Below are 27,711 nucleotides of genomic sequence, written 5' to 3'. Positions count from 1 at the left end.
ATGAAGGTCATTGAGCTGTCTGTGGTCCTGAACTTTTCTGTGTTCAAACTTGCTCTGATCTACTTGTTCCCTAAGAGTCTTTTAACCTACATTTCTGCCCTTGTGTGTTGTTTACTAGGATTTTTTTTATGATTCTTGTTGCTGAAGATATTGCTGAATCTTGCTTGTAGTCTGTTAATTATGCAGAATCTTGTTGACCCTTGCCTACTTGAGTGTAGGTTATACCTATGCTTGGTCATAATCCAGAGTAAACTTGACAAAGTTTACATAAGAAAAAAAGAGTCTGAAGAACTCAGATGTTTAAGGACCAGAGGGAGGAGTCAGTAAAAAGGACTAAAAAGGCTGACTTAGGAGGCTGACAGAAAAACAGAACCAAAGGAAGAGAATATTTTGAGGCTAGAGGTCATAAGATTACCCTTCTATCTCTCACATTACAACTATAAAATTTTGTGGGTAAGAATGATGTCTAATTTACCATTGTATCTTTAGTATTTATCAGAGTAGCTGATACTTATTGAGAAATATATATTCTCCTGCCACCATGCCTACCTTATGTATGATAGTTATTTAGTAATTTTTGGTTAATAAAACTTGAGCTTCTAGAACCTAAGTTTCCAGAATTGCTTTGTATGCATTTCTTCTCTTCCTTTTTGCTTTTTGACCTCTAAAAAGGACCACATAACTCTTTGAAAAGTCAGTAGTTGAGAATGACTATTGCCTCACATTTGGGAATGTACTCAGGGCTTGAGACTGCTAGTCAGACCCCATATAGAATCTAAACTCTTTGCCTGGCAATCAGATATGATACCACCATACCTTTCTGTCTCTGTTTCTTACTATTGCTCTGTGTGTAGCCTACGTACTTTAAATAACTCTGATTTATTAACTCTATTTAGTACTCAATAAATTATATATGGTGATCACAATTATAATTATTACAAGAGTGAATATTTCTTAAACGCCAAAAATGGTCAGTTATTTGCCAGGATCTGTTCTAAGTACTTCATCTATTATTCTTTTAATTCTTACAAAAATCTATGAGGTAGGTTATATAATCCCTATTTTACAGTTGGCAGTAACTGTCGCTAAAAGAGTTTAGGTAACTTTCTAAAGGTCACATAATTATGAAGTGATAAAAGTAGAAAGTTGAAACATAGGTCACTTTGATTGCAAAGCCATTTCTCTTTCTACTATGATACACTAGGTCATGTAACTGGTAGCTATCAAAATAGCAGCAGTAACTTTTTTAAACAAAAGTATCCGTAATCCAAGGTTTCAGGTTTGTACTATTGCTGAAGACTCTGCAGAGGGTACCTAACCATTTGCATGTGTGTTTAAAGAGCAGCTGTCAGCCTTTAGTAGTATATATCAGAGCAGTATCTCTGGGAAATAGAATGATATTCTTAGCCTGTTGAATTGGAGGAGTTTCCCAGGAGACCACAAGCACATTTTGACATGAGCTTTCATTCAGGTCCCCTATTTCATCCTCTGGATCTGCTCTGCTCTGTTCTCTGGGAATCAAAATGTGGCTTTAGGCATCAGTGTGATATTTGCTGCATGTCAAATATAGGAACAGTGTTGGAAGGACTCTGCCATCTTATTCCTTGAATTTCTAAAAACTCTTAACTTAGCAGGTGCTGGCTTTTGCAGTTAGAACTAATGCATCAACAATTCACGAAGATACTAAGACTGTTTAACATTACTCCATTTGATCTTGACAGAGTCATTGGTTATTTATCTGACAATTCCCTGTCCCCAGTTATTGAACAAACATTTATTACACATCTTCTTATATACCCAACCAATTAAATAAAATCAGAATGCACAGCAAGTCCTGGCTTAATGAAGTCTATTTTAAAATTAATTAGCCATTGTGATTTTATAGGTGAAAGTTATTAAGAGATCATTTAATTCAGTGCCCTTTATTTTACAAATAAAGAAAATTAAGTCCAGGTAGGTAGAATGGCTTTCTTTAATATCACACAGTAAGAGCACAGAAGGGATGTGAATTTATTTCTAGATCAGGGCTCTTTTCAATATACATTGCTGCCTCTCAGCTATATTCAATAGCTGGATAAAATAGTGGAAAGGAAAGCATAATGCCATGGATTTTTGTACCTGCTCGCTCACTTAGTAGGACTATTTTTTCCATTTCTTTGGCCTTGGTGGACCTTTTTCTCAGGGAGCTTCTTGAAGACTCCAGAATGCATCTAGTGTATTCCACTAAGTATTTCCTTGGTTGATTCCTACTTATGGCATTTCTAAGATCCTGAGGAGTTAGAGAAAACTGTGAAGTAGTTGAAAAACAGAGACTGGAGTGACAGGAGTTGTCAGTAGTGGACTAGTGTGCATAATGGAGCTGGAGATAAGAGGTAGAGAAGGAAAGAGGGAAATAATTGAAGCTGAAGCAAGTTTGAAGCAGAAATTTGAGGTATAGGTGACATCTAGTCTTCTCATCTACAAAATAGGAATAGTAATACTTGTTATGACTCTCACAGTATTTTTTTTAAGGACCTCAGGTGGAAAGAATTTTGAAACTTCTAAAGTTTGGTATACTATATTTAGAGGATGATACTTGATGAAGATGGTAGTGGTTAACCATGGGTAGAGAACAGAGATGGCAAGGAAGATAGAATAAGCATAGAAAGTATAGTGGTTTGTAAAAAACATTGGTATTTTATGAGAGGACACAAGAGATACATTAAAAGGGAAAATTAGATACATATTGGCAAGAAATAAAAAAACACATAGGAGGAATGAGTAATTTGAATATGGTAATTTAGTATGCTAGTTAGTAGTAAAATGACTAGAATTAAGAAGGGACTCGATATCAGCCACTTGATACATTGAGAGCTGCTCAATACATTTTTTTTCAGTGTTAGCAAGTCAGAGAAAGGCAGGTAGATTTTATAGAGGAAATGTATAGAAAAGTTGACAGTGTTTATATAGATTAGTAATATAATCAGTAAAAAAACACTTTAAGTTGTCCTTGTTAAACTCAAAGCAGATTCTTAGGTTGCTAGGTTGACAAGAGTCTATTTGCTGATTCTTCTGGGTAAGCTTCAGGAAAGCAGGTTGCTTTGGCGGTTGCTGTTGTCATCTTAGCTAATTTTGGTATATGTTTATGGTTTACCATCATATCCAGCAAGTTGAAATTGAAATGTTTTAGAATGAATAATATAGCTTGTAAGGCAGGGGCTTAACTTTAATATTTGTTTTTCACTTAAGGAGGGCCTTTGTTATGAAAACGTGAGCAGGGGCAGGGGAATGAGTGAGGAGCCCAGCATTACTGAGTGGAGGAGGGTGTGCATGTTAGCTCCTCTTCATATTCTGTGCTCTAGTCTGATCAGTTCTCTTGTAGTTTCTGATGTATCTTCTTGCTGGCCTTTGGGCTGTAAGTGAACTAGCTGGACCATTTTCTCTTCTTCTCCAAAGTAACTTATATTCACTTTTCAGGGTTTATACCATTATACTTCCAAACAGCCTTCCTTGGCTTATTATGTTGGGTTGCATCTCCACCTTGGTACTATTGACGTTTTGGGCTGGATAATTCTTTGTTGTGGGAGTCTATCCTATGCATTATAGGCTTTTCAGTAGCATCCCTGGCCTCTACCTTCTAGTTCCTATTAGCATCTTCCACAGTTATGATAACCAAAAATGTCTCCAGACATTCATTGCCAGATGTCCCCTGGGAAAAAATTGCCCAGAATTTGGAACCACTGATATACAGGTAAAGAAATGTGAAATTTCCTTTTACGTCTACATTTCATTTCAGTGATATTTTTGGAGGAGGGATATTAACTTATTTGGTCATTTTTCCATCTTGGATCAAAAGCCTACAACTGAACTTACAAAGGGACAGTGCTCTCAATTTCTGTTAATTTATTCTGATTTTGAATGTTACAAGTTTGCTTCTTCTGCAGGGTCTTTACACTTGTACTTTCTTCTATCTGTGATATTTTTTGGCTAGATCTTCACAGGAATCACTGTGTCACTTTGCTCAGGTGCTGGATAAAATGTCACTTTTTTACTGAGGTCTTCCCCGACCACTTCATCTAAATTAGCATGTCTTTCCTTCTCAGTCCCATTTACCTATTTTTTTTTCATAGCAATTACCAGTACCTGTCAAATTTTTATTTAAAAAAGTATGCTTGCTGTTACAACAGATAAAGCCTAATTTCATTGGCTTAAAACAGTAGAATCTATTTCTTACTCTGATCTTAGTTTTGTGCTGGTTGGAGGGTTATGCAACCATTCAGGAACTTAAGCTCTTTCTTTCATCTGGCTTCTCCATTTGGTAGAGTTTTGTCCTTCTCTGCTTTTGACTGATGTGGCAAAAGAGAATGTGGAGGATTGTGTGGAGAGCAGGTCTGAAGTTGACATAATCTCTTTTTTCTACAATTATATTGGCAAGAATTCAGTCACATGGCCACACCTATCCACAACAGAGATTGGGAAATGTAGTCAGGTTATATACCAGGAGAAGAAAGGCATTTGGGTTTGCTGGAACCATTATATCTTCTCTGCCAGAACATTATTTACTGGTACTCATAACATTTGCTGCAAAAAATCACTGAATAAGTGTTGTCTATTTTGTCTGCCATTGTCTCCACAGTGACAACTGTTCTTGGTATGCAATAGGCACAGAATTACTTTTTGAATAAATAAATACATGAATTATAGTGGTTTTGAAATCAGAGCTGGATTTGTATGGTTTTTCCACAATCTGTGTGATATTGGGAAAGTTACTTAACCATTCTAGCTTCAGTTTTTTCATATGAAAAATGAAGGGAATAAGAACTACTCCCTTCATAACACAGTAAATCTATGGGATTACTGTGTATTAAGAAATAATATATGAAATACTTAGCCCAGTATCTCATACATCATGATTTCTCAATAAATGGTAGCTATTTTTTACTGGTTTTAACCAAATTCTGTTTTAAATTCTGATAGAGTTCTTTTGTCTACAGTGGTTCAGTACATAGACTTTTTATATCCTAACTTATTGAAAGAATGTAAGTGTAATTTGAGACAGCTTCCACATATGTATTCTGTCACTTAATCACTTACTCATCCATTAATTCAACGACTTATAACTCATCTATTCTGTTTAACATACTTTTGTTACGTAATATGAAGAGACAAGAAAAACTTATTATCCGCTGCAATGTTTAAATTTAGAGGATTTTTATAAAACCTGATTAGTCTCTATTTAGTTAACACATTCAAAGATAAATATGGGAGAAATTTTATTTTTCTATTTTAGAAAAATATTCTTAGTCTGTGAGTAATAAGAGACTCATTCTTGGGAATTCTGTATAAGTTTTGTAATAAAACCACCCTTCCCATTATTGTTTGAATCCTTTTTAGAGTATCAGTCCACTTCAAGACCTAAAGCATTGTTTTTTGAAATTAGATTTTATTCACCATTTGTAGTAAAGAAATGACCTGAGATATTTTGCTTTTGATTTATAAGTTTATTTTCATGCACATATTGGAAAGTAAACAATATGTCACCACTTCAGTGAATTGAAAAAAGGAACAAAAGTGTTATTTGATTAGTTAGCTGATGAAAAATTTAAAACCAAAAGTTGTTCATCCTTCAAGGGCTAACTTACAACTCACCAACTAAAAGGGGCCATTTCCAATAAGTTCCTCTCTCACCAACCCCTGCCTTCTTTTATCTTGTGCAGTATACAGTTTATTAGTTAATTATTCTTTAATTACTTCATATATATTAATTGAATCCTCTCAAGTTTAAGATATGCTTATTGAGAGCAGAAACCATTATATTACACTTTATTTGTCTTATTTGTTGGTATTTCTTACTGGATAGGCACATAGTAGATGTTTAATAAGTTCTTTGAAACATAGGTTTTAAAGGATACTTAGAGGCCATCTTGTCCAACTTCCTTCAAGGAAGATCTCTTTTTACAGAAAGTGCAAGGAATGACTGTCTAGCCTCCTCTTAAAATGTCTCTCATGAAAAGGAGAGTACTTTTCTAGGACAGGTTATTTCATGTTTGGATTGATACATTCATTAGATATTTATTTATTTTTCATATTTTGGGCTGAAATCTACCTGTTGGTGGTTGTAGTCTAGTCTAACAGTGAAAGTCTGATAGTCCAGTCCTTTTTTTTTTTTTTATCTTGTTAGCACTTCAAGTTTTGAAAGAGTTGTATCCTTTTAGTTCTTTGTTTTCATTTAGTTATTAAGCATTAGGAGTATCTACTATGTTGTGGATGTAAAGATGAATTTGTTGTTGTCACTTACTATGATTTTTCAGCTCCTCCTCATTTGCTATGGATCTCAGATGACTTAGCAAGGTCATGATTCTCTTGTTATGTAAACACTCTGATTTGTGCATTTCTCATAATGTGATGCCTGAAATGGACTGGAGTGTTTCAACTGTAGTCTGATCAGTAATAATTCATTAAAACTTATTCTTTTATTTGATCAGGATAACTTCTATCAATGTTGTCATAGTTGTATTGAGTTTTTAGTAATATTGATTAATCAAAACTTTGAGAACATTTAAAAATATTTTCTTCCACTAGGCTGGATCTGCATAGGTGCAATTGATTTTTTCCCCCACAGGCTAAGTGCAGAGCTCTATGTTTGTCTTCATTTTGGCTTAACATCTTTGCTTACAGAGATTGCTTGAATCTTGAGTCTGACATCTATGTTCATGGCTAGCCCTCCTATATTTGAAACCTCTGGAAAAATTATATAATAAGCATTTATTTTTTTCTAAGTCTTGAATAAAGTATTTGAACCTCTTTGAGTAATCAGTTATTCCTGGGTGTGAGAATTTAATATTGCCAAGTTTGAAAGTTGCTGTTTCTTGATTTTTACCATCTTTTATATTTACTTATTATCATTGATCCATTTTAAGAGAAATCTACTCCCAAGAATAGGATATAAGAATTAGGGCAATACATTATTCATTTACTCCAGCAGAACTTGTAGATATTTCTCGTTCTCATCCAACTCTCCATCTCCACTGCTTTTAGTTCAGACCTTCATCATCTCTCATCTAGACTGTTGCTTCAGCCTCCTGATTATACTTTCTGTAGTCTCATCCCTTTCTAATCCATTGGCCATACTACTGCCAGAAGAGTCTTTCCATGTACAAAGCACATCTTGTATTTCACTGTTAAGATCTATTAGTAATTTCAGTGGTTTATGGGATAAAGTACCCATTTCTTAATAAACACATAAGGTTCTCCCTAGTCTGATTTCTATGTAACTCTCCAGGCTGTTCTTTTAAAACCTCTAGGCTCTTTATTTCAGAGGAGACTATCCTTTACAGAATTTCAGCTGTATCGCTTGGCCACGTGGTAGACACTTACTTAAGACTCAGTTCAAGTATCACTGTTACCTTTTCTCTAGAAAAACCTTTCTGGATTCTTCCTCACCCTTCCCCAACACAGGGGGTTTATTACCTCTTTCTTTAAATTTCTCTTCTGCAATGTTGCATATGTCTGTCAGATAATGTAAAATGCTTTTTTGCTTACTTTTCTACTCCCCCTGCTTATACTCCTTGAAGGATATCCTAAGTCTTATTCGTCTCTGGATCTCCAGCACCTAGCACAGTGCCTGGCACAGAGTATACACCCAGTGAATGCTGAGCAAGATTAATGAAAACCACCTTTGATAGGATATGGTTTGGAGAACACTGTGCTAGAACTCTTTGAATATTGAATCTGGCAGAAATAGATTAGGAAAACCAGCCAGATGTTGTTTTTAAGAGTTCTGTTTTTAGCATGTAAATTAAAATTTCATTTAGAAGTACAAGTCTAATTTGGGAACCAGAATACAGTTGTAGAGCTTGATAAGATTACGTATGTAATTTCTCCAAAGGCTGTTCTATCATCATGCCTTCCTAAAACAGTACGGTCTGTATGGAAGGAGAGTGGTCTCCAAGGCTACGTTGTACCCTGTCCTGCTTCATATCCATCAGGGCAGAATTTTACCGCTTTCTGGATAAAATCTCCCCTTCTTAGCCTGCCACACAAGACCTTCTGTGATCTAGTTCCTATTTCTATCTCCTGACTCTCACCTTGTTCTTCCATAGGGTCTTTCTGGAACTTCTTGACTTGACTCATTTTAACATGTATTTTGAAAGTGATACAGGAGGCCTTCTGTGAGGAAAGTTTAATGTTGCTTCTCTGTGCTCTTGTGGAATACCTTGAGCTTTCCTCACATTTCTAATATTTATCACATTATATTATAATGTAGTGGTTTACTGGTTTGCCTCTACCACTAATATCTTTGATGGACAGGAAGTTTTATGCTTTATATTTGTGTTACTAGAACCTAACAGTGGGTGCATAGTAATCGTAAATAATGCTTTATTAAGTGAATTAATAGCTCTATACCCATAGCCCAGGAGGCAAAGAAAAAAAAAATTGATCCCATTTGGTATGGAATAGAAGAATATATTTTAAAAAATTTCTTTTTCAATTGAATTTTAAATTCAACAGCTATTTTTTGAAATTGATCTATATTAGGCATTTAAAAATTCTACAGTGAATGTAGGTATCTCTACTAAGTAATCAAAGATTATATAGTTTTCTGTACTGTGACTAGCATGTAAGTGGAAAGTTAGTATTTAAGTGACTAGTTGAGAAGTAGACATTAAGGTATATGCAATTAGCTGTTATACAAAATAGAAGGGGTATAAATAAAGTACTGGTAAGAGCAAGAGAGAGAGATTATTTACTGCAGAATGTTGGAAAGTTGGATGCCAGCTACTCTTTCAGGGAAAAATGGGCCAACCATTTCTTTTCAAAGGCTGTAGGATGAATATAGAGAAGTCCAAGACCATAGATTGCTGAATTGGGCCTTATCCATGTTCATACACTTAAAAAGTAGCCAAGCAAGGATTCAGCCTTACATCATTAATTTTTCAAACTTCATGGTACCAAACTATACTGTCTGTACTGAATTTTTTTCTTCTTATGGAAATAGAACACTTTTTTCATTATATATCTTATTATTTTCAGTATAGTTCTTAACTAGAGGGTCAGCTTTTTGAGAGTGTTATTATTACTTGTAAGTATATCTTTATTGTTTCATTGAGTGATGGATTGATTTACAGCTGATTTTTCTTATATATTCTCCTTGATTCTTGGCACAGGATAGGGTGGGTGCAAAAATAGATCTTCAACACATATCTGGTAATTGAAACATCCTGTGATTGACTGTAGCTTAACAAATCTAGACATCTTAATTGTATTGTAGATATATGTGCCTAGAGAGAATTAGGATATGTATATTTAAGAAATCACTTTTTAAAAAGGTTTTGTTTTTTGGGTCTTTGTAGTGTATATTGTAAATACATTTGTAATGAGAACAAACATGGTATATTTTATAAAATACTAGGAAGAAGCTATGTAATGGGTACTCTTTCCTAAAAGACTCTCAAGTAGGAATCTTAGATTTACTTTTATGGCTGGGAATTTGTGGGTTAAGTCTCATCTTCAATGTAATTTTCTCTCAAAATTATGAAGGCTTGGAAATACAGCTTTATAATGGAACTTTTGACAGATCCCTTTAACGGAATGTCACTTGTACATAGAGGTAATTTGTTACCTCTTCCAAGGTGTTTTTGCCTGAGAGGTAGAATACATGTTCTATATAAAGGTCAGTTTTAATTAATAAGCTGTTTCCTCATTTTTGACCAATATGAATTGCTTGTAACTTTTGTGTAAAGTAGTTTTCCATGTAAAAATAAAACAAATTGAGACTTTGTCACATTCATCATCAGCATAACCCACCTAAATGTCAATAATTCTATGTAGCCCTAAAGTTTGTTTCTAGTGCCTCACAGGCCTATTTTTTAGGGTAAAATAAGATGTAATTATTATATCATTTCATCAGGGGCATCTATATATATACATCTTTCTTTGTTTTTCCTTGCACAAAATATGCTCATAATTTTTATTGCTAAATATTTGTTTGTAGTATTTTTCAAAGTAGTATTTTTCAAAGACATGTAAATAATAATATTAATATGATTAGATCTTGATTTCTTTAGAGATAAATCTCAATTGTTTTATTTTTCTCTTTTGTTTCTAACTTCCATAAATTGAAAAAATTCATTGTGTTACTCTGTCTCTATTTGGAGACAAATATTCTGCATACTATAATAAGGGTATTTTATCATATGCAATTTAACTGGATGCTATAGTATTTGACTAAGACATTCTTTATGAATTTCAATTTAAATTATTCCCTTCCTTTTCTGAATCCTCCCTTATACTTTATGGAATTAAATCTTTTATTCTTTTTATTATATACACTTCATTCAAGATACAGATGCCTTAATAATAATGATGATGTGAGCATCACTGTAATCACAATTGCTACAAATGTTAACTTATATGGGAGTGTTGTATTGGTGGATCAATTACAATGAGTGATAATGCTGTTGGTTACATGATTTTCTAAATTGGTGATACTTCTGGATAAAATTATGAGGAAATCAATTATAATCTTTTCTTGATTTACATGTTAGTTACATCCTTGGAATAATAAGTGTTTAGTAAAGCCATGAAAAATACTTAGCATGTATAAAGCAGAGTTAGGTTCTAAGTTCATATAATTATAAACAGGATTTTTACATACATGGATATTGGTATACATAAATATCTGACTATATATGACATTTGTAAGTTGTACTGGACTTCTCTCTACTTTACAGTACATCTAGCATCCCTGGTTCTCACCAATCAAATGCCATTGTGCTCTTCCATCATTATGAAAACAAAAAAAAAGCCTCGATAAATTTCCAAAACACCCCCTAGGATTACTGCTCACATTGCTAACCACCTCAACAGAATAATTAAAATAAGATTAGAACTAATAAAAATTGTTAGAAAAAGAAGTGGAGAATAATTTACAGAAATTATTTCCTTATCTTTAATAGAGTTTCAATAGATACCAAGAAGTTGATAAATTAAGATATAGAAGAATAAATACGTTGTGTAGAATAATAACTGAGAAACTGAAAACAGAAGTAGTTAAGATCATTTACATCTGAGGGATGAGACCAGGGTTTGAGGGGTATGAGTCATAGGAAAAATTTACAAAGATATGTAATATCCATTCATATATATATGGGGTTAATTCTATGACATGAAAATCAATTCTTGCTCTTTCACTTTTAAACATTTAAAAATAATCTTTTTGAGGTATAGTTTACATATAATAAAATTTATCTTTTTTAACTGTACAATTCAATGTGTTTTGGAAGATATGTAATATATACCCATGTGACCTCCACTACCATCATGTATGTGTGAACTTCATTTAAAAAATGGTTGTTATTCAAGCACTAACATTGTTTTACAAACTATTCTTTCCATATTAACTTATTTTTATACCTTTGCTGAAACTTAACTAATTAAATATATGTGGGTGTACTTCTGCACCTTGTATTCTGGTACATTGGTATATATGACTATTCTGTAAGTCTTGTTATCATGCAATGTAAATTCTTCAACTCTTATTTTTCAAAATATGTTGACTATTCCAAGTCCTTTGAGTTTCCATATGAATTTTAGAGTTTCCTTTTAAATTTTAGAATCAGTTTGTTGATTTCTACAAAAAAATGCTGGTGACATTTTGATTGGTATTACCTTTAGAGATAAATTTTTGGAAAGTTGTCACCTTAACAATAATGTGTTCTCTAATCCATGAACATGGTATATCTTGTCATTTAATTGGGTCTTCCTTAATATCTAATAGTAGTATTTTTTTAGTTTTCAGAATACAGTTCTTGTAAATAATTTGTTAAATTTAAGGATAGGCATTTTGTGTTTTTTTATGGTATTATAAATGGTACTGTATTTCAAATTTTACTTTTCAATTGTTCATGGCTAGTACCTTTCTGGGATCTCTACGTAATGCCCTAGGTTTTCAACATAGACTCTCCACTTTGGATAATTGCATTTTGAATGTTTCCAAGCCCTGTGCACTTTGGGAGTTGTTTAGTCTACAGCTTCCTCGTTATTCTTTGTCTGGTCTCATGGAGTTTCATTCTACATGGCTAAGCATTCAGCCAAAGTGTTAAGCAGACTTTCTGTAGATTTTTAATGCTCTGGCTTTCATAGTGCTCTCCTCTTCAATAGTCTGACCTTCAAACTTTCGTCAGCCTTCCCTAACTCATTTCTGTCCTCTCAACTCAGACCATACTTTGTCAGGTTACCTCTTTTTTTCCCCTTCTCTCAGACATCAGTTTTGTACTGCTTGTCATCCAAGTCTGAAAAGAGTTGTTTCATAAGTATTTGTCCAGTTTTCTAGTTGTTTATATCAGGAGTATGGATCTACTCCTAGTTACTCTCTCATGGCTAGTAGTTGTCATATTAGCAACTACTTTCCCCCTGCACTACCCGTGTGAGTACCTTGAGGAGTATCCTGGAAGAGTTCTTTTGCAAGTTGCTATTGCAGACATCCATCCTTAAACACATATGCATGCATATACACAACTCTGGCAGGTGAGAGGAAGATATTTATGGCTTTGATGAGATAGTCAGGGGTTAAAGAAGACTTCAAAGTTTTGATTGTAGTGTACATTTGCTTGTACAATTTGATTGATTATGTTGTAGTCAACCCTACCCCTATCTTCAGCCCCTGATAACCACTGTTTTTTTTTTTTTAAAAAAACCCTACTATTTTGCCTTTTAAAAATGTCATATAAAAAAAGTATAAAGGATTCAGGCTTTTGAGTTTGCCTTCTTCCTTTTAGTGTAATGCATTTGAGATTCATGCATGTGGTCATGTATGTCAGTAATCTGTTCCTTTTTTTATTTTTTAAATTGAAGTATAGTCATTTTACAGTGTTGTGTCAATTTCTGGTGTACAGCATAATAGTTTAGTCATACATATGAATACATACATTCATTTTCATATTCTTTTTAATTATAGGTTACTACAAGATACTGAATATATGTGCTATACTGTATAAACTTGTTGTTTATCTATTTTATATATAGTAGTTAGTATCTGTGACTCTTGAACTCCCAGTTTATCCCTTCCTACCTCCTTTCCCCCAGTAATCATAAGTTTGTTTTCTATGTCTGTGAGTCTGTTTCTGTTTTGTAAATAAGTTCCTTTTTTTCCCCACATGTGAATGGTATCATATGGTATTTTTCTTTCTCTTTCTGGCTTACTTCACTAAGAATGACAATCTCCATGTCCATCCAGGTTGCTGCAAATGTCATTATTTTATTATTTTTTTATGGCTCTATTGCATAAATTGTATTTTATACTCTATTGTATAAATATACTACAATTTCTTTATCCAGTCATCTATTGATGGACATTTAGGTTGTTTCCATGTCTTGGCTATTGTAAATAGTGCTGCTGTGAACATTGGGGTACATGAATCTTTTTGAGTTAAAGTTCCCTCTGGATATATACCAAGAAATGGGATTGCTGGATCATATGGTAAGTCTAGTTTAGTCTTTTGAGGAATCTTCATATTATTTCCCATACTGGCTGCACCAAACTACATTCCCACCAACAGTGTAGGAGGGTTCCCTTTTCTCCACACCCTCTTCAGCAATTTATCATTTGTGGGTTTTTTAATGAGGGCCATTCCGACTGGTGTGAGGTGATACTTTATTATAGTTTTGATTTGCATTTCTCTGATAATTAGTGATATTAAGCATTTTTTCATGCAGATGACATGATACTATATATAGAAAACCCTAAAGGCTCCACATTAAAACTACTAGAGCTGATAAAAGAATTCAGCAAGGTAGCCGGATACAAGATTAGCATATAGAAATCAGTCGCATTTCTTTACACTAACAATGAAATATCAGAAAAGGTAAGTAAAGAAACAATCCCTTTTAAAATCACATCCAAATAAGCAAAATGCTTTGGAATAAATATGACCAAGGAAGTGAAAGACTTATACATGAAGAACTACAAAACATTGAATAAGAAAATTAAAGATGACTTAAAGAAATGGAAAATATCCCATGTTCTTGGATTGGGAGGAATAATATTGTTAATATGACCATGCTACTCAAAGCAGTCTACAGATCTAATGCAATTCCTATCAAATTACCGAGGACATTTTTCACAGAACTAGAAGAAATAATCTTAAAATTTATATGGAATCACAAAAGACCCAGAATTGCCAAAGCAATACTGATGAAAAAGAATAAAGCTAGAGGAATAACCCTCCCAGACTTCAGACAATATTCCAGAGCTACAGTAATCAAAACAGCACTGTATTTGTACAAAAACAGACAAGTGGATCAATGGAACAGAATAGAGAGCCCAGAAATAAACCCACAGACTTTTGGTCAATTAATCTTTGACAAAGGAGGCAACAATATACAATAAAGAAAAGGCAGTCTCTTCAGCAAATAGTGTTGGGAAAACTGGACAGCTGCATGTAAATCAATGAAGTTAGAATACTCCTTCACACTGTACACAAAAATAAATTCAAAATGGCTTAAAGACTTAAACATAATACAAGATACTATAAACCCCTTAGAAAAAACATAGGCAAAACATCTGACATAAATCTTAGCAATATCCTCTTAGGGCAGTCTACCTAGGCAATAGAAACAAAAGCAAAAATAAACAAATGGGACCTAATTAATTAACTTATAAGTTCTTACATAGCAAAGGAAACCATAAGCAACACAAAAAGACAGCCTATGAAATGTGAGAAAATAATTGCAAAGATGAGACTGACAAGGGCTTAATTTCCAGAATACATAAATAGCTTGTACAACTTAATAATAAAAAACAAACAGCCTGATCCGAAAATGGGCAGAAGACCTAAACAAGCAATTTGTTCCTTTTTTTTGCTGAAGTGTATTTAATTGTATGAATGTGCCAGAGATTGTTTATACATTTGCCAGTTGAAACCATTTGCAAAATTTCCAGTTTTGGGTTGATTATGAACAACCTGCTATAAACGTTCATGTGTAGGTTTTTTGGTGAACATATGCTTTTATAATTCTTGGGTAAATATCTATCTAGGAGTGGAATATCTGGGTTGTATGTTAAGTGTATATTTAATTTTATAAAAAAAGTGCTAATCTACTTCTCAAGGTGGCTGTATAATTTTACATTTCTACCAGAAATACATGAAAGTTTCATTCATTTTATGCTAATTCAGTAGTTCTCAAATTATTTCTGGTGGTGGAACATTACATAGTTATAATACTAGTTATAGAACTATTGCTTTATTCACAATATAATAATTAACTATGTAAATTAACGTATTACCATTTATTGAGTAATTGATGAAATGTAATGAACATCTTCTGTATTTCAGTAGTCATTCTAGATATTTTTCATATTTAATTCTCATAACAATTTTGAAGGATAGGTTTTACCATCCCCTTTTTATGGATGAGAGAAACTGAGGCTTAAAGGGATTAAGTTCATTGCTTTATGTCACAGAGAATTAATATGTAGTAGAGATGGGATTTGAACCCATATCTTTCTGACTTAAAAATGTATTCTCTTTGTACCTTAACACAATATGTAATTTTTTTAGGGCCTGGATAAGCACTAAATGACAGGGAAGGGGGAAAAGTTAATGATAAAAATTTTATTGGACTTCTGTACATTTTGATTTCTGTTTAACATGAACTGATTTTTTGAAAAATAGGCAATGATATGGGAAATGATGATGCCATCGGAGGGAACGTGAGCAAATATATGGTGCTTCCAAATGGATACTGTGGACAGCCCAAGAAAGGACATCTTATCTTTGATGCTTGCTTTGAAAGTGGTGAGTGTATCAGTATCAAAGACCTTTTCTTTTGGACTCTAATTCCATCTGACCATTTAGTGTGATTCAACTCATTTAGTTTTTTTACCATAATGAAACAAGTTGTCAGAAAAAAATCAGTTTTGAAGGAATTGACTTGGAAATACTTAAAAATGAAATGCTATGTTTTTGTTGCTACAAGTGATTAGAAGTATAATGGTAATACTAATGAACATTTATACAGTACCTTGTATTTTATCAAATGGTTACCCAGATATTATTTCTTTGGGGATAAAACTGACATAATTTGACTACTTGATAAATCATTAATTATTGAATGTCTACTATGTGCCTGGTTCAGTCTTTGTGAAAGGAAACTTCTCTATAAAAAAGCAATTAAAGAATAGATTCAGTTGAACACAAAATAGCAAAAGTAATATACTTCATAAACAGCGAATGCTGTAAGTATTCTGAAAGGGAAGATCAGGGCTTGATTGTGAATTTCCATCTAGCAGTAATTGGATTTTGTTAGTTTCTTTATATCTGAACCTTATACTCTGAATGGCATATAGGCAAATGGTAGGTATTCAGAATATGTTGCAAATATTAATGAGAAAGGTAAACATAATTTCACTTCAAAAATAATTGTTTATTATTTTTGCTTTTGAATGTGCATGTGTGTTTGTATGTGTATGTGATTGAAGCAACATGCTAGTTAACATGACAGTTCTTGAAAACCTACAAATAATGAGTAATTTTTTAAAGAAATAATTGAAAACTTGTTAACATTGTAAATCAACTATATTTCAATATAAAACTAGTTTATGCAGGCTTTTGCTCTTTGTTTATCCTATGATTTTTTTAGTTTGCTAGGGCTGCCATTATAAAGAACCATAAACTGATTGGCTTAAACAATAGATATTTATTGTCTCACAGTTCTGGAGGATGAAAGTCTGTGATCAAGGTGTTGGCAGAGTTAGTTCCTTCTAAGGGTTGTGAGAAAGAATCTACCCAATGACTCTATAGCTTCTGGTGATTTACTAGCAGTCTTTGGTGTTCCTTGGTTTTTAGAGGCATCATCCTGATTTCTGCCTTCATTTTCACATGGCGTTTTCCCTATGTGTATGTTTGTCTCTAAATGTTTTCTTTTTATAAGGATGCCAGTCATACTGGATTAGGGCCCATTCTAGTGACCTCATTTTAACCTGATTACCTCTGTCTAAACCCTATGTCCTAGTAGAGTGACATTCAGAGGTACTAGGTATTAGGACTTCAACATATGAATTTTGAGGGGACATAATTCAGTCCATAACACACTATTGTAGTCTTGTCCTTTCAGTCATACCTGAACACACAATTGGGAACAATGTCTTCTACTGTCTTTGAATCTTATGCAGTTGTTCCCTCAGTACCTGGGGTTGGGGGGGATTGGTTCCAGGACTCCCATGGATACCAAAGCCCACAGATACTCAAGTCCCTTTTTCAAAATGATATAATATTTGTGTATGACGTATGCATATCCTCCTGTATATGTTGTCATATACAGGACAGATTACTTATTATACCTAGTGCAATGTAATGCTGTGTAAGTAGTTGTCAGTGTGTGGAAAATTCAAGTTTTACTTTTTGGAACTTTGGGATTTTAAAAAAAGATTTCAACTTTCAGTTGGTTGAATATATGGATGTGGAACCCAAGGATATGGAGGGCTCACTTCATGTGGATGAAGTATATTGCCTACAGATAAGCCTCTATAAGCCTCCATTTTTTTTCTTTCACAGTTGTGGAATATGTAAAGTGCCTAGCGCATTACCTTTCCCTGAAGTGGTGGATAATTAATCTGTTTTTCTTATGAGAAATAAGGTCTGCAGGTCAAATATGAACTCTCCTATGAATCCCTGATCTGTTTTCTTCCATATACTCCTCTCTTTTAAGTATTATTTCCCTTCGGAAAACAGCTACACCACCTTAATTCTATCTCTCTTTGAGACACCTGACACTTAGTATGATTTTTGAAAACTCTTTTGTTCTCTTTTTCTTGACTATAACATGCTACAGGAAGAATGTGAGTCTGATTAATCCATGTTCTCCCACAGAACCAAGCAGAGTGCTTACAAAACTAAGCACTAAGTTAATATTGAATTTATTTGTTGAATGAAGTAATTTAAGTAACAGAAAGATGGGGAAAGATTAATTTTATGATAGCTTTAATGAAAAAACCATATTTAATTTCTTGCTATTCCCTAATCTACCAACTTCTCTCAAGTCTTTGTACCTTTTGAAGATACTGTTTTCTCTGTACCCCAGATGCTTTTCTCTACCTGGTTAAATGTTAATTCAGCCTCAGTCCAGCATTTCTTCCCTTGAGAAACAGTCCCTACAGGCAGGTTTGGCTGTCTCTACCTCTGTATTTATAGGAACCTCTTCTGTGATTTACAGGCCTCTTCTATGTTAGTCCTTATTGCATTGCAGTCATTTAATTCTCTCTTTCTTTTTTCCTTAATACTGAAAATTCCTGAAACCAGGGATGGTTTCTTATTAATTTTTGTTCTCCAGCACCTAGTGTACTATCGGAAACCAGTTCTAATGAAATAGAGTTATATTATTTACCTGACAGAGAATTCAAAATAACTGTCAACAAATGTTTACCAAGGTCAAGGAAACAGTTCATGAACAAAGTGAAAATTTCAACAAAGAGATAGATAATACCCAAAGTACCAAATAGAAAGAATGAAGCTGAAGACATAGGAACTGAACTGAAAAAATTTACTAGAGGGCTTCAACAGCAAATTAAAGCAAAAGAAAGGATCAGTGGATCTGAATACACATCATTGGAAATAATTCAATCAGAGAAACAAAAATTAAAAAGAATGAATAAGAGTGAAGAAAGTGTAAAGGATTTATGGGATACCATTAAAACAGATCAGTGTATGCATTGTGGGAGTCCCAGAAGGAAGGGAGAGAGAGAGAGAACTGGTGAAAGTAAAAATGAGGAAGGACAGTGAACAAAATGATCGTCATAAAGTGAGATTTAAGATTAATACAAATACTTTTACATTTCAATAAAAATTTAGTGTTAATAGCAAGAAGAACATTAAGGGGAAAAACAATAAAAATTATCACTTTATTACTTGTTGCTTGCCTTATTCTATAATAAGTGATATTCATGGTTTATCTCATTTAATACACATTAAACCCCCCAGAGGTATTATATCTCTTTGTACATGAGGAAACTGATGCTTAGAGATGTAAAGTTATTAACTTTGAGCTGCATAATTGACAGGTGGTATAGCTGATTTTGAAACTGAAGATTTCCTGGCTCCAAAAGCCATACTTTTAATCATTGCATATACATATCTCCTTATTATATACTTTTGACATATGAATAATATATTGTTGAGAATTTCTCATTAGGTGTAAAGTTATATAGGAAAATGTTTTATGATAAATAAAAGTGAAAAAATTGTCTACCTATTTTAAAATAAGCCATCAAAATAAATACTGTTTTATAGGCATCATATACAATTTGAGTATTATTTCATGATTGATATGCATCTATGTATATTGAATATGAGAAGTACACTGCAATTTATACTTCAAGTTAATTGGTTAGCTTGAGAAATTTAGTATGTTGTATTAAATTACTGTGGCATGAAAAAGGGACAGTGAAATAAAGAAATGGATCAGTTTATATATCATTTTAAAACAATGGAAATAAAAACTTAAAACTTTTAATTTTAATTCTCCCAATGGAGTTTTATTACATTTACATTGTATAATCTTTAAAATTAATGCTTTACTACTTTTGAAAGAAAATATAATAGTCTTTATTCTTGCCACAGTATGAAAATATGCTATGGCCACATTAGAAAGCAGGGGTTTTAGATTAATACCTCATCTGACTTTTTAAAAAAGATATTCAGATGGCTGATAGACTTTGGTTTTTAAACTTTATTGAGGAATAATTGACAAATATGACTGTATATGTTTAACGTGTATGATGTGATAATTTGATATACATGTTTATTGTAGAATAACTACCAGGATGAAAATAATGAACACACTCATCACCTTACATAGTTAACATAGTTAACTCTTTTTCTCCACCCTGTGGTGAGAATGCTTAAGATCTGTTCTCAGCAATTTTCAAGTGTACGATACTGTGTTCATTAACTATAGTCACAATGCTGTACATTAGATGCTCAGAACTGAAAACTGAAAATTTGTACCCCTTGACCTACATCACCTCATTTCCCCTTCCCTCAGCCCCAGGCAACCACCATTATTTTCTCTGTTTCTGTAAGATCAGCTTCATTGCAGCATTATTCACAATAGCTAAGATGTGGAAACAGCTTAAATGTCCTTTGATGGATAAATGGATACAGAAAATATGGTATCTATATCTTTATCTATATGTAATGGAATATTATTCAGCCATAAAAGAAGTATATTCTGCTATTTATGACAACATGGGTGAATCTGGAGGGCATGCTAACTAATTTTTTTAAAACAAGAACACATAGTATAATACCAAAAATACTGATTTTGATTTCAAGTAGACTTGGGTCCATATATTAACTTTGGCAAGTACTAGTTGTGTCAGGCTGATGATATCACTCAAAGTTTACTCATCAGTAAAAGCAGGAAAATAAATATTTATATTGTAGAATTAGTAAGCAAATCAGAGATAACCTACAAAATAGGCTTAGCACAATGTCTAGTAATGAACTTCAGCTAGTAATTCTGGCATGTGTATAATATCATTTCAAGGGTGCTAAAATGTACCAGGCACTTTCCTAGGTATATTTGTAAGTGTTATTACCAATCCTTAGAAAAACCTTGTAGTATGTGAGCCTTAAATTGAACTCCCTCCAGAATCATACTGAGATAAAACTTAGGTAAATGTGGTATGTTTAGATGGGAAACTCAGGAAGAACAGGTGAGGGAGTAGGGAGAGTAAGACAGGAAAAAAGAAAAGCCAGCAAAGAATGTGCCTATGAACAGGTACTGTAGTGGTTGTAGGTAGATTAGCCTTGATCAGAGGGAGTCTACTCAGGAAGACTCATGCACAGCTTCCTTAACTCTATTGCCATGTCTGATTTAGTTTTGGTCCTATTATGTGAGGTTGACTGATGTCCACTGGATGAATTTTCCCATCCACTTTCTTATTCAGTACTGCCTCTGTGGTAGGTGTTGTCTGATGAGCATGGAAGATCTTCAACCTATTTTTTTGGTTATGACTTCATAACCAAAGATTTGAATACTTTGTACCCATTCCCCTGGTTTTCTTCACGTGTCCCTATCCCAGACTTCCATGACTGTAGTCTTTCAGTCTTGTTCTTTATAGGCCTCTTAACAACAAGCCCACCAAGACATTTGCCATTACTCAAGAGCCCACATATATCCTTACCTCATGATACTTCTACTTTTATACAAAGAAGTGAGTAAGTATACTGCTCTAAGCTCTGTCCATGGGAGATTTTCCTGTCACCACAGTCCTTTAGACAACACTGAGTGGTATTATATGGCAGCAACAAGTGTTTTTTAACTCGACGTATCAAGCAAGTTCATCAGTTAATGAATGAGTCTTGAGTTTATTCTTCCTCAGGGAATCTTCCATTAAGCTGTAGCTGTGAGCTGAGAGAATGGCATTTGTGTAACAGAAGTAGGTGTCATGGGAGTCTGGGCCACCTGTTTCTTAAGTCACACAATTACTTGATGTCTCATTATCAGAAGCTCAGTACTTAGTAAGGATCAGTACTTTGCTTGGGGCTGTTTTTTAAATGGTAGTTTTGTACTTCAGAAATCATCTCTTGCTCTTGAACTCCAGGAACCTGTTTGTCATAGATTCTGCAGTGTCTTATCTACTGTGGTTGTCTCTAGCATCAGTTGGATCCCTTTTTTAAAATTTAATTTTATTTTTAGAAGAATACTTAACATGAGATCTGCCCTCTTAACAAACTTTTAAGTGTACAATACAGAATTGCTGACTTTAGGTACAATCTTGTAGAGCAGATCTGTAGAACTTATTCATCTTCCTTAACTGAAACTTTATGCCCGTTGATTAGTTTATTCCCCATTCCTCCCTCTTCTTAGCCCCTAATAACCACCATTCAACTCCTTGATTCTACGAATTTGACTATTTTAGACAACTCATACAATTGGAATCATGCAATGTTTGTTTTTCTGACTGACTTATTTCACTTAACATAATAGCCTCAGGGTTCATTTCTTGTTGTGTATTGTTTAATTTCCTTCGTTTTTAAAGGTGGAATATATCCCATTGTATTCCAAATATATCCATTTTCTTTCATTCATTCTTCTATCTGTGGGTGGGTTTTCTCCACAGTCTTGGCTATTGTGAGTAATGCTGCACTAAACATAAGAGTGCTAACAATCTCTTTGAGATCCTGATTTCAGTTCTTTTGCATAAATACCCAAGAGTGGAATTGCTGGATCATCTGGTAGTTCTATTTTTTTTTTTTTTTTTTGCAGGAACCACTATAATGTTTTCCATAGTAGCTACACCATTATGCATTCCCACCAACAGTGCCCAAGGGTTCCAGTATATCCACATTCTCACTAGCACTTCTGTCTTTTTTTTTGTTTTTTTGTTTTTTTTAATAGTCATCCTGACAGATGTTAGGTGATATTTCATGGTTTTGATTTGCATTTCTGATAAGTAGTGACACTGAGAATTTTTTTCATTTATCTGTTGGCCATTTGTATGTCTGTTCTAGTCCTTAGCCAATTTTAAATTGATTATTAGTTTTTTTTTAGCTATTGAATCCAGGAGTTCCTTATATATTTTTTAGAAATTAATTCTTTATCACATACATAGTTTGCAAATATTTTTTTTTCATTCTATAGATTGCCTTTTACTTTGTTGTCTGTTTCCTTTGCTGTGCAGTAACTTTTAAGTTTGGCATAGTCCCACTTGTCTATTTTTGCTTTTGTTATCTGTGTGTTTTGGTGTCATATCAATGAAATCATTGCCAATACCAATGTCATGAAGATTTTCCCTATGTTTTCTTCTAGGAATTTCACAGTTTTACTCTTATATTTAAGTATTTAATCCATTTCGAGTTGAGTTTTGTGGATGGTGTAAGAAAAGTGTCCAATTTAATTCTTTTGCAAGTGGATACCCTGAATATCCAATTTGTTGAAGAGATCACTCTTTATTGATTGTATATTCTTGGCACCCTTGTTGCAGAGCAATTGATCATATATGTGTGAATTTATTTCTAGGCTCTCTATTGTGTTCATAAAGGTCTACATGTTTTTCTTTATATCAGTACCATAATTTTTTCATTGCTATAGCTTTATAATATATTTGGAAATCAGGAAATATGATGCGTACAACTTTGTTCTTCTTTCTGAAGATTGATTTGGCGCTTTGTCATCTTTTGTGGTTCCATATGAATTTTAGGATCTTTTTCTATTTATGTAAAAAATAAATGCCATTGGGTTTTGATAGGGATTGCATTGAATCTATAGGTTACTTTGATAATATGGACATTTTAACAATATTAAGTTTTCTAATTCATGAACATGGGATGCCTTTCCATTTATATGTGTCTTCTTTAATTACTTTCATCAATGTTTTATAGTTTCTAGTCTATAGGTTTTTCACTTCTTTTATTAAGTTTATTCTTGTGGTGCTATTGTAAATGGTATTCTTTTTCTGATTTCCTTTTCACATAGTTCATTATTAGTCTACAGAAATACAAATGATTTTTGAATGTCAGTGTTGTATCCTGAAACTTTACTGAATTCATTTTGTAGCTCTAAAGGTTTTAAATTTAATCTTTAGGATTCTATATATAGGACCATGTCATCTGCTAACAGGGACAGTTTTGCTTTTCCTTTCCAATTTGGATAACTTTTATTTCTTTTTCTTACTTAATTGCTCTATATAGGACTTTCAGTAATATGTTGAAAAGAATTGGCAAGAGTGGGTGTCGTTGCCTTGTTCTTAAAGGAAAAGCTTTCAGTCTTTCGACAGAGCTTTTCAAATACTGCCTTTATTATGTTACAGCACTTTCTTTCTATTCCTGATTTGTTGAGCATTTTTATCATGAAAATATTTTGAATATTGTAAAATGCTTTTTCAGCATTTATTGAGACAGTTGTGAGATTTTTACTCCTATTCTGTCAATGTGGTGTATCACATTAATTTATTTTCATATATTGAACCATCCTTGCATGCCAGGAATAAATCCCATTTGCTCATGGTTGTATGATCTTTTAAATTTGCTATTTGATTAGGTTTTCCAGTATTTTGTTGAGGATTTTTGCATCAGTATTCATCAGGGATATTTTCTGTAGTTTTATTTTCTTGTGGGATCTTGTCTGGCAAAATTAATTGGTAAAGATACCCTATATGAGGTTAATGCTGGCTTCACAAAATGAGTTTGGAAGTGTTCCCTCCTCTTCAATTTTTTAGAAGAGCTTGAAAAGTATTGGCATTAATTCTTCTTTGAATATTTGGTAGAATTCACCAGGGAAACCATCTGTTCCTGGGCTTTTATTTGTTAGAATGATTTAATTAGTGACTCAATCTTTGTGTTAGTTTTAGGTCTGTTCAGATTTTCTATTTCTTCACAGTTCAGCCTTGGTAGGTTGTATGTTTCATGGAAATTTATCCATTTTTTTAGATTATCCAGTTAGTGTAATTCATAGTAGTCTTTTATAATCCTTTTTATTTCTGTGACATCAGTTGTAATGTCTCCTCTTCATTTCTGATTTTATATATTTGAGTATTTTTTCCTTTTTCTTAGTTAAGTTAAGGGTTTGTCATTTATCTTTTCAAGAAACTAGCTCTTAGTTTCATTTTTTAAATGTTGTTTTGCTATTCTCTTTTTAAAAAATTCTGTTCTAATCTTTGTTATTTCTTTCCACCTGCTAACTTTGTACTTAATTTGTTCTTCTAGCTCCTTGAGGTGTAAAATTAGGTTGTTTATTTGAAATCTTTCTTTTTTCTTAATGTATATGTTTATCACAATAAACTTCCTTTTCAGCCCTATTCTTGCTGTATCCTACACATTTTGGTATGTTGTGTTTTTATTTTTGTTTGTCTTTAGATGTTTTATAATTTCCTTTTGATTTATTTTTCAACTAAATTTTGTACAAGAATTTGTTATTTAATTTCCACATATTTGTGAATTTTTCTGCTTTTCTTCTGCTGTTGGTTCTAGTTTTATTCAATTGTGGTCATGACTTTGCATGATTTCAGTCTTCTTTAATTTGTTAATACTTGTTCTGTGACCTAACTTGTGATCTTTCCTTGAGAAAGTTCCATATGTACTTGAGAAGAATATGTATTCTGCTGCTGTTGGGCAGAAGGTTGTGTATATGTCTGTTAGACCATAATGTTGTTTGTCCTCTGTTCCTTTTCTGACCTTATATCTGAGTAATCTATTTATTATTGGAAGTGGGGTATTGAATTCTTCTACTATTACTGTATTGCTATCTATTTTCCCCTTGAGTTCAGTCAACATTTGCTTTTATATTTAGGTACTCTCTTGTTGGTTGCATATCTATTTTTGATTGATATATCTTTCTGTTGAATTGACTTTTTTTTTATCATTATGTTATATCCTTCTTTGTCTGTTACGACAGTTTTTGACTTAAAGTCTTTTTTTTCTGACATAAATATAGCCATCCTTGCTTTCTTTTAGTTACTATTTGCTCAGAAGAGCTTTTCTATCTCTTTACTGTCAGCCTATTTGTGTCCTTAAATCTAAAGTGACTTTTTTGTAGACAGCCAATAGCTGGATCTTCTTTTTTAAAAAATTTATTCAACCACTCTATGTCTTTTGATTGAGGAATTTAAGCCATTTACATTTACATTAATATTACTATGGAAGTGTTTGGTGTTTCCATTTTGTTAATTGTTTTCTGTTAATCGTGCAGTTATTTTACCTATACTTTCTGGAGAATTATCTTATTGCTTTGTCTGGTAACATCTTTGCATGACCCTTCATTTTCCTTGACTCTCTGTGTTGGTTTCTACACATTGAATGGAACAGTTATCTATCCCAGTCTTTATGGACTAGCCTTTTACAGAGAAGACTCTACATCAATAAATCTGAACAGAGACTCTGAGGGTCTCTCAAATCATTGACCTAGTCCAACCCAGTTTTCTTGGTTCTTTGAAGACCCAGGTATCAAGGATGTACCAGGTCCCATCAGTGCACCATGATAAGGAAGCCAATTCCTTATGCAGTCTCCCAAAAGGTTGTATTGTTGGATCCTTTGTCCCACTGTTTCTGTCCTCCAGGAGAAGCTAGTAACTGGAGACTTCTGTCCAGTGGCTCTGTGCTCAGCTGGAAAGGAGAACTATTGTGACTGCCAGTCCAAGTTGCCATCTCTAGTCTCTTCCAGTATAATATATATAAAACAATATTTATATATATACGTGTATATATACATATATATATATACACACACACAATATATGTACAGTATAATGTATAAACAAACAGTTTATAGAAACTAAGTTTATAGAAACTGAGGTGGAAGAGATACTCTGGGTAATTCATGCTTTGCTGGGCATATAGTATTATTGATCACTCTAGCTCTTTAGGCTTAGGAAATGTAGTGCCGTAAGATGGTTCTTGATGTTTATAATTATAAGAATATTTATAGTACGTTAGTTAACAATGTTCTCCTTTGGCTTCAGAAGTTATCTTTGTAGTTGTGGGAAGAGTGCTGTGTAGAATCAGACAACATGGTTTTGAATCCTGGCCTGACCCAACCTTGGGTATTACTTATACCTTTGAACCCCTTTCTATCCATCCAAAAATGGGGAAAATACTTCACAATTTAAAAAAAATGACTTCTTATAGTTAACATTTTCAAGAACATACCCATTCTATGCTAGCCTTTGAGCAAGAAGCTTTATATGTATCATCTATAATGCTTTCCCTTTCATGACTCCCTAGACTAGGTTAGGGTCCCATGCATACAGACCCACAGCAGTCTGTATACTTTTTACTCTACTAGAAGTACTCATTTAAATGTTTGAAGTTTGTAAATTTGGTAGGAGCTCTTGTTTACTACCAGGTGTCCAAGGCTTAGTCCAGAGCCTGGTACATAATGGGTACTCATTAAATATGTATTAAATGAATACAGTTATCACAATTCTGCAAAGTAAGTATTGCTAATGCTACTTCACAGATGAAGAAAATGAGGCTTAGAGAGGTTAAACATGTGTCAAAGTTACACAGATTCTAAGTGTTCGAGCCAGGATTTGATTCTGGGTGTGCTGATTAATGGCTAATGGTTAACAGTCAGTCACAGGCATTATGCGAGGCTCACATTTCATCTGATTGAATCCTCACATATTGTGAGGGTGGTATTATTATAAGGTCTTACAGATGAATAAATGAAGGCCTAGAGAGGTTAAATAATTTGTCCATTTCTGTACAGTTAACCAATCAAGTATCATAGTGGGTATTTGAACCTAAGTTGGATAAGATTAAAATAGTAGATATATAAACACTAATGTGGAATTTACTATGTGCTGTGCACAGGTTTGAGTGTTTGGCATAAGTAGTGTATTCAATTCCCATATCAACCCTATGAGGTAGATTCTATTGTTATTATTTTCATTTAACAGATGAGGAAGCAGACACAGAGGTTGAATAATTTTACCAAGATCATATTGCTGGTAGGTGTTGGAACTGGGATTCAAACTCAGTCAGTTTGTCTCCATAATCTTGAAATGACTGCATTATGTGGGGTTATAATTCATATGAAAGCACTTATCTCTATGTCAGGCACTTAGCAATAGTTCCATAATTTTAAAATTTTGCATTTAGGTCTTTTTAACTTCCGAGAAAAATAATATTGTAACTTTAAGTTAAAAATATAATACTCAATTTCATAAATTGCAGAGTAAAGTGATTGTAGCAGAAAATAGATAGACTGGTTATTGATTACCCCAAACCGAGA

The 27,711-nt window shown here is 33.3% G+C and overlaps 1 protein-coding gene across 1 annotated transcript in view; it reads left to right on the top strand.

The window, feature by feature from the left end:
• AGBL4 (ATP/GTP binding protein like 4) overlaps positions 1 to 27,711 on the top strand; it is a 1,086,468-nt gene that overhangs the window by 59,014 nt on the left and 999,743 nt on the right. The window contains exon 2 of the mRNA XM_032494231.1: positions 15,654 to 15,776. Coding sequence (XP_032350122.1) covers positions 15,654 to 15,776 — 123 coding nt within the window. The remainder of the gene's footprint in view (positions 1 to 15,653; positions 15,777 to 27,711) is intronic.

The sequence above is a fragment of the Camelus ferus genome, chromosome 13 (genome assembly GCF_009834535.1).
Source record: "Camelus ferus isolate YT-003-E chromosome 13, BCGSAC_Cfer_1.0, whole genome shotgun sequence".
NCBI lineage: Eukaryota > Metazoa > Chordata > Mammalia > Artiodactyla > Camelidae > Camelus > Camelus ferus.
Note: the sequence above shows the minus strand (reverse complement) of the source record. Positions and strands in the feature narration are given on the sequence as shown.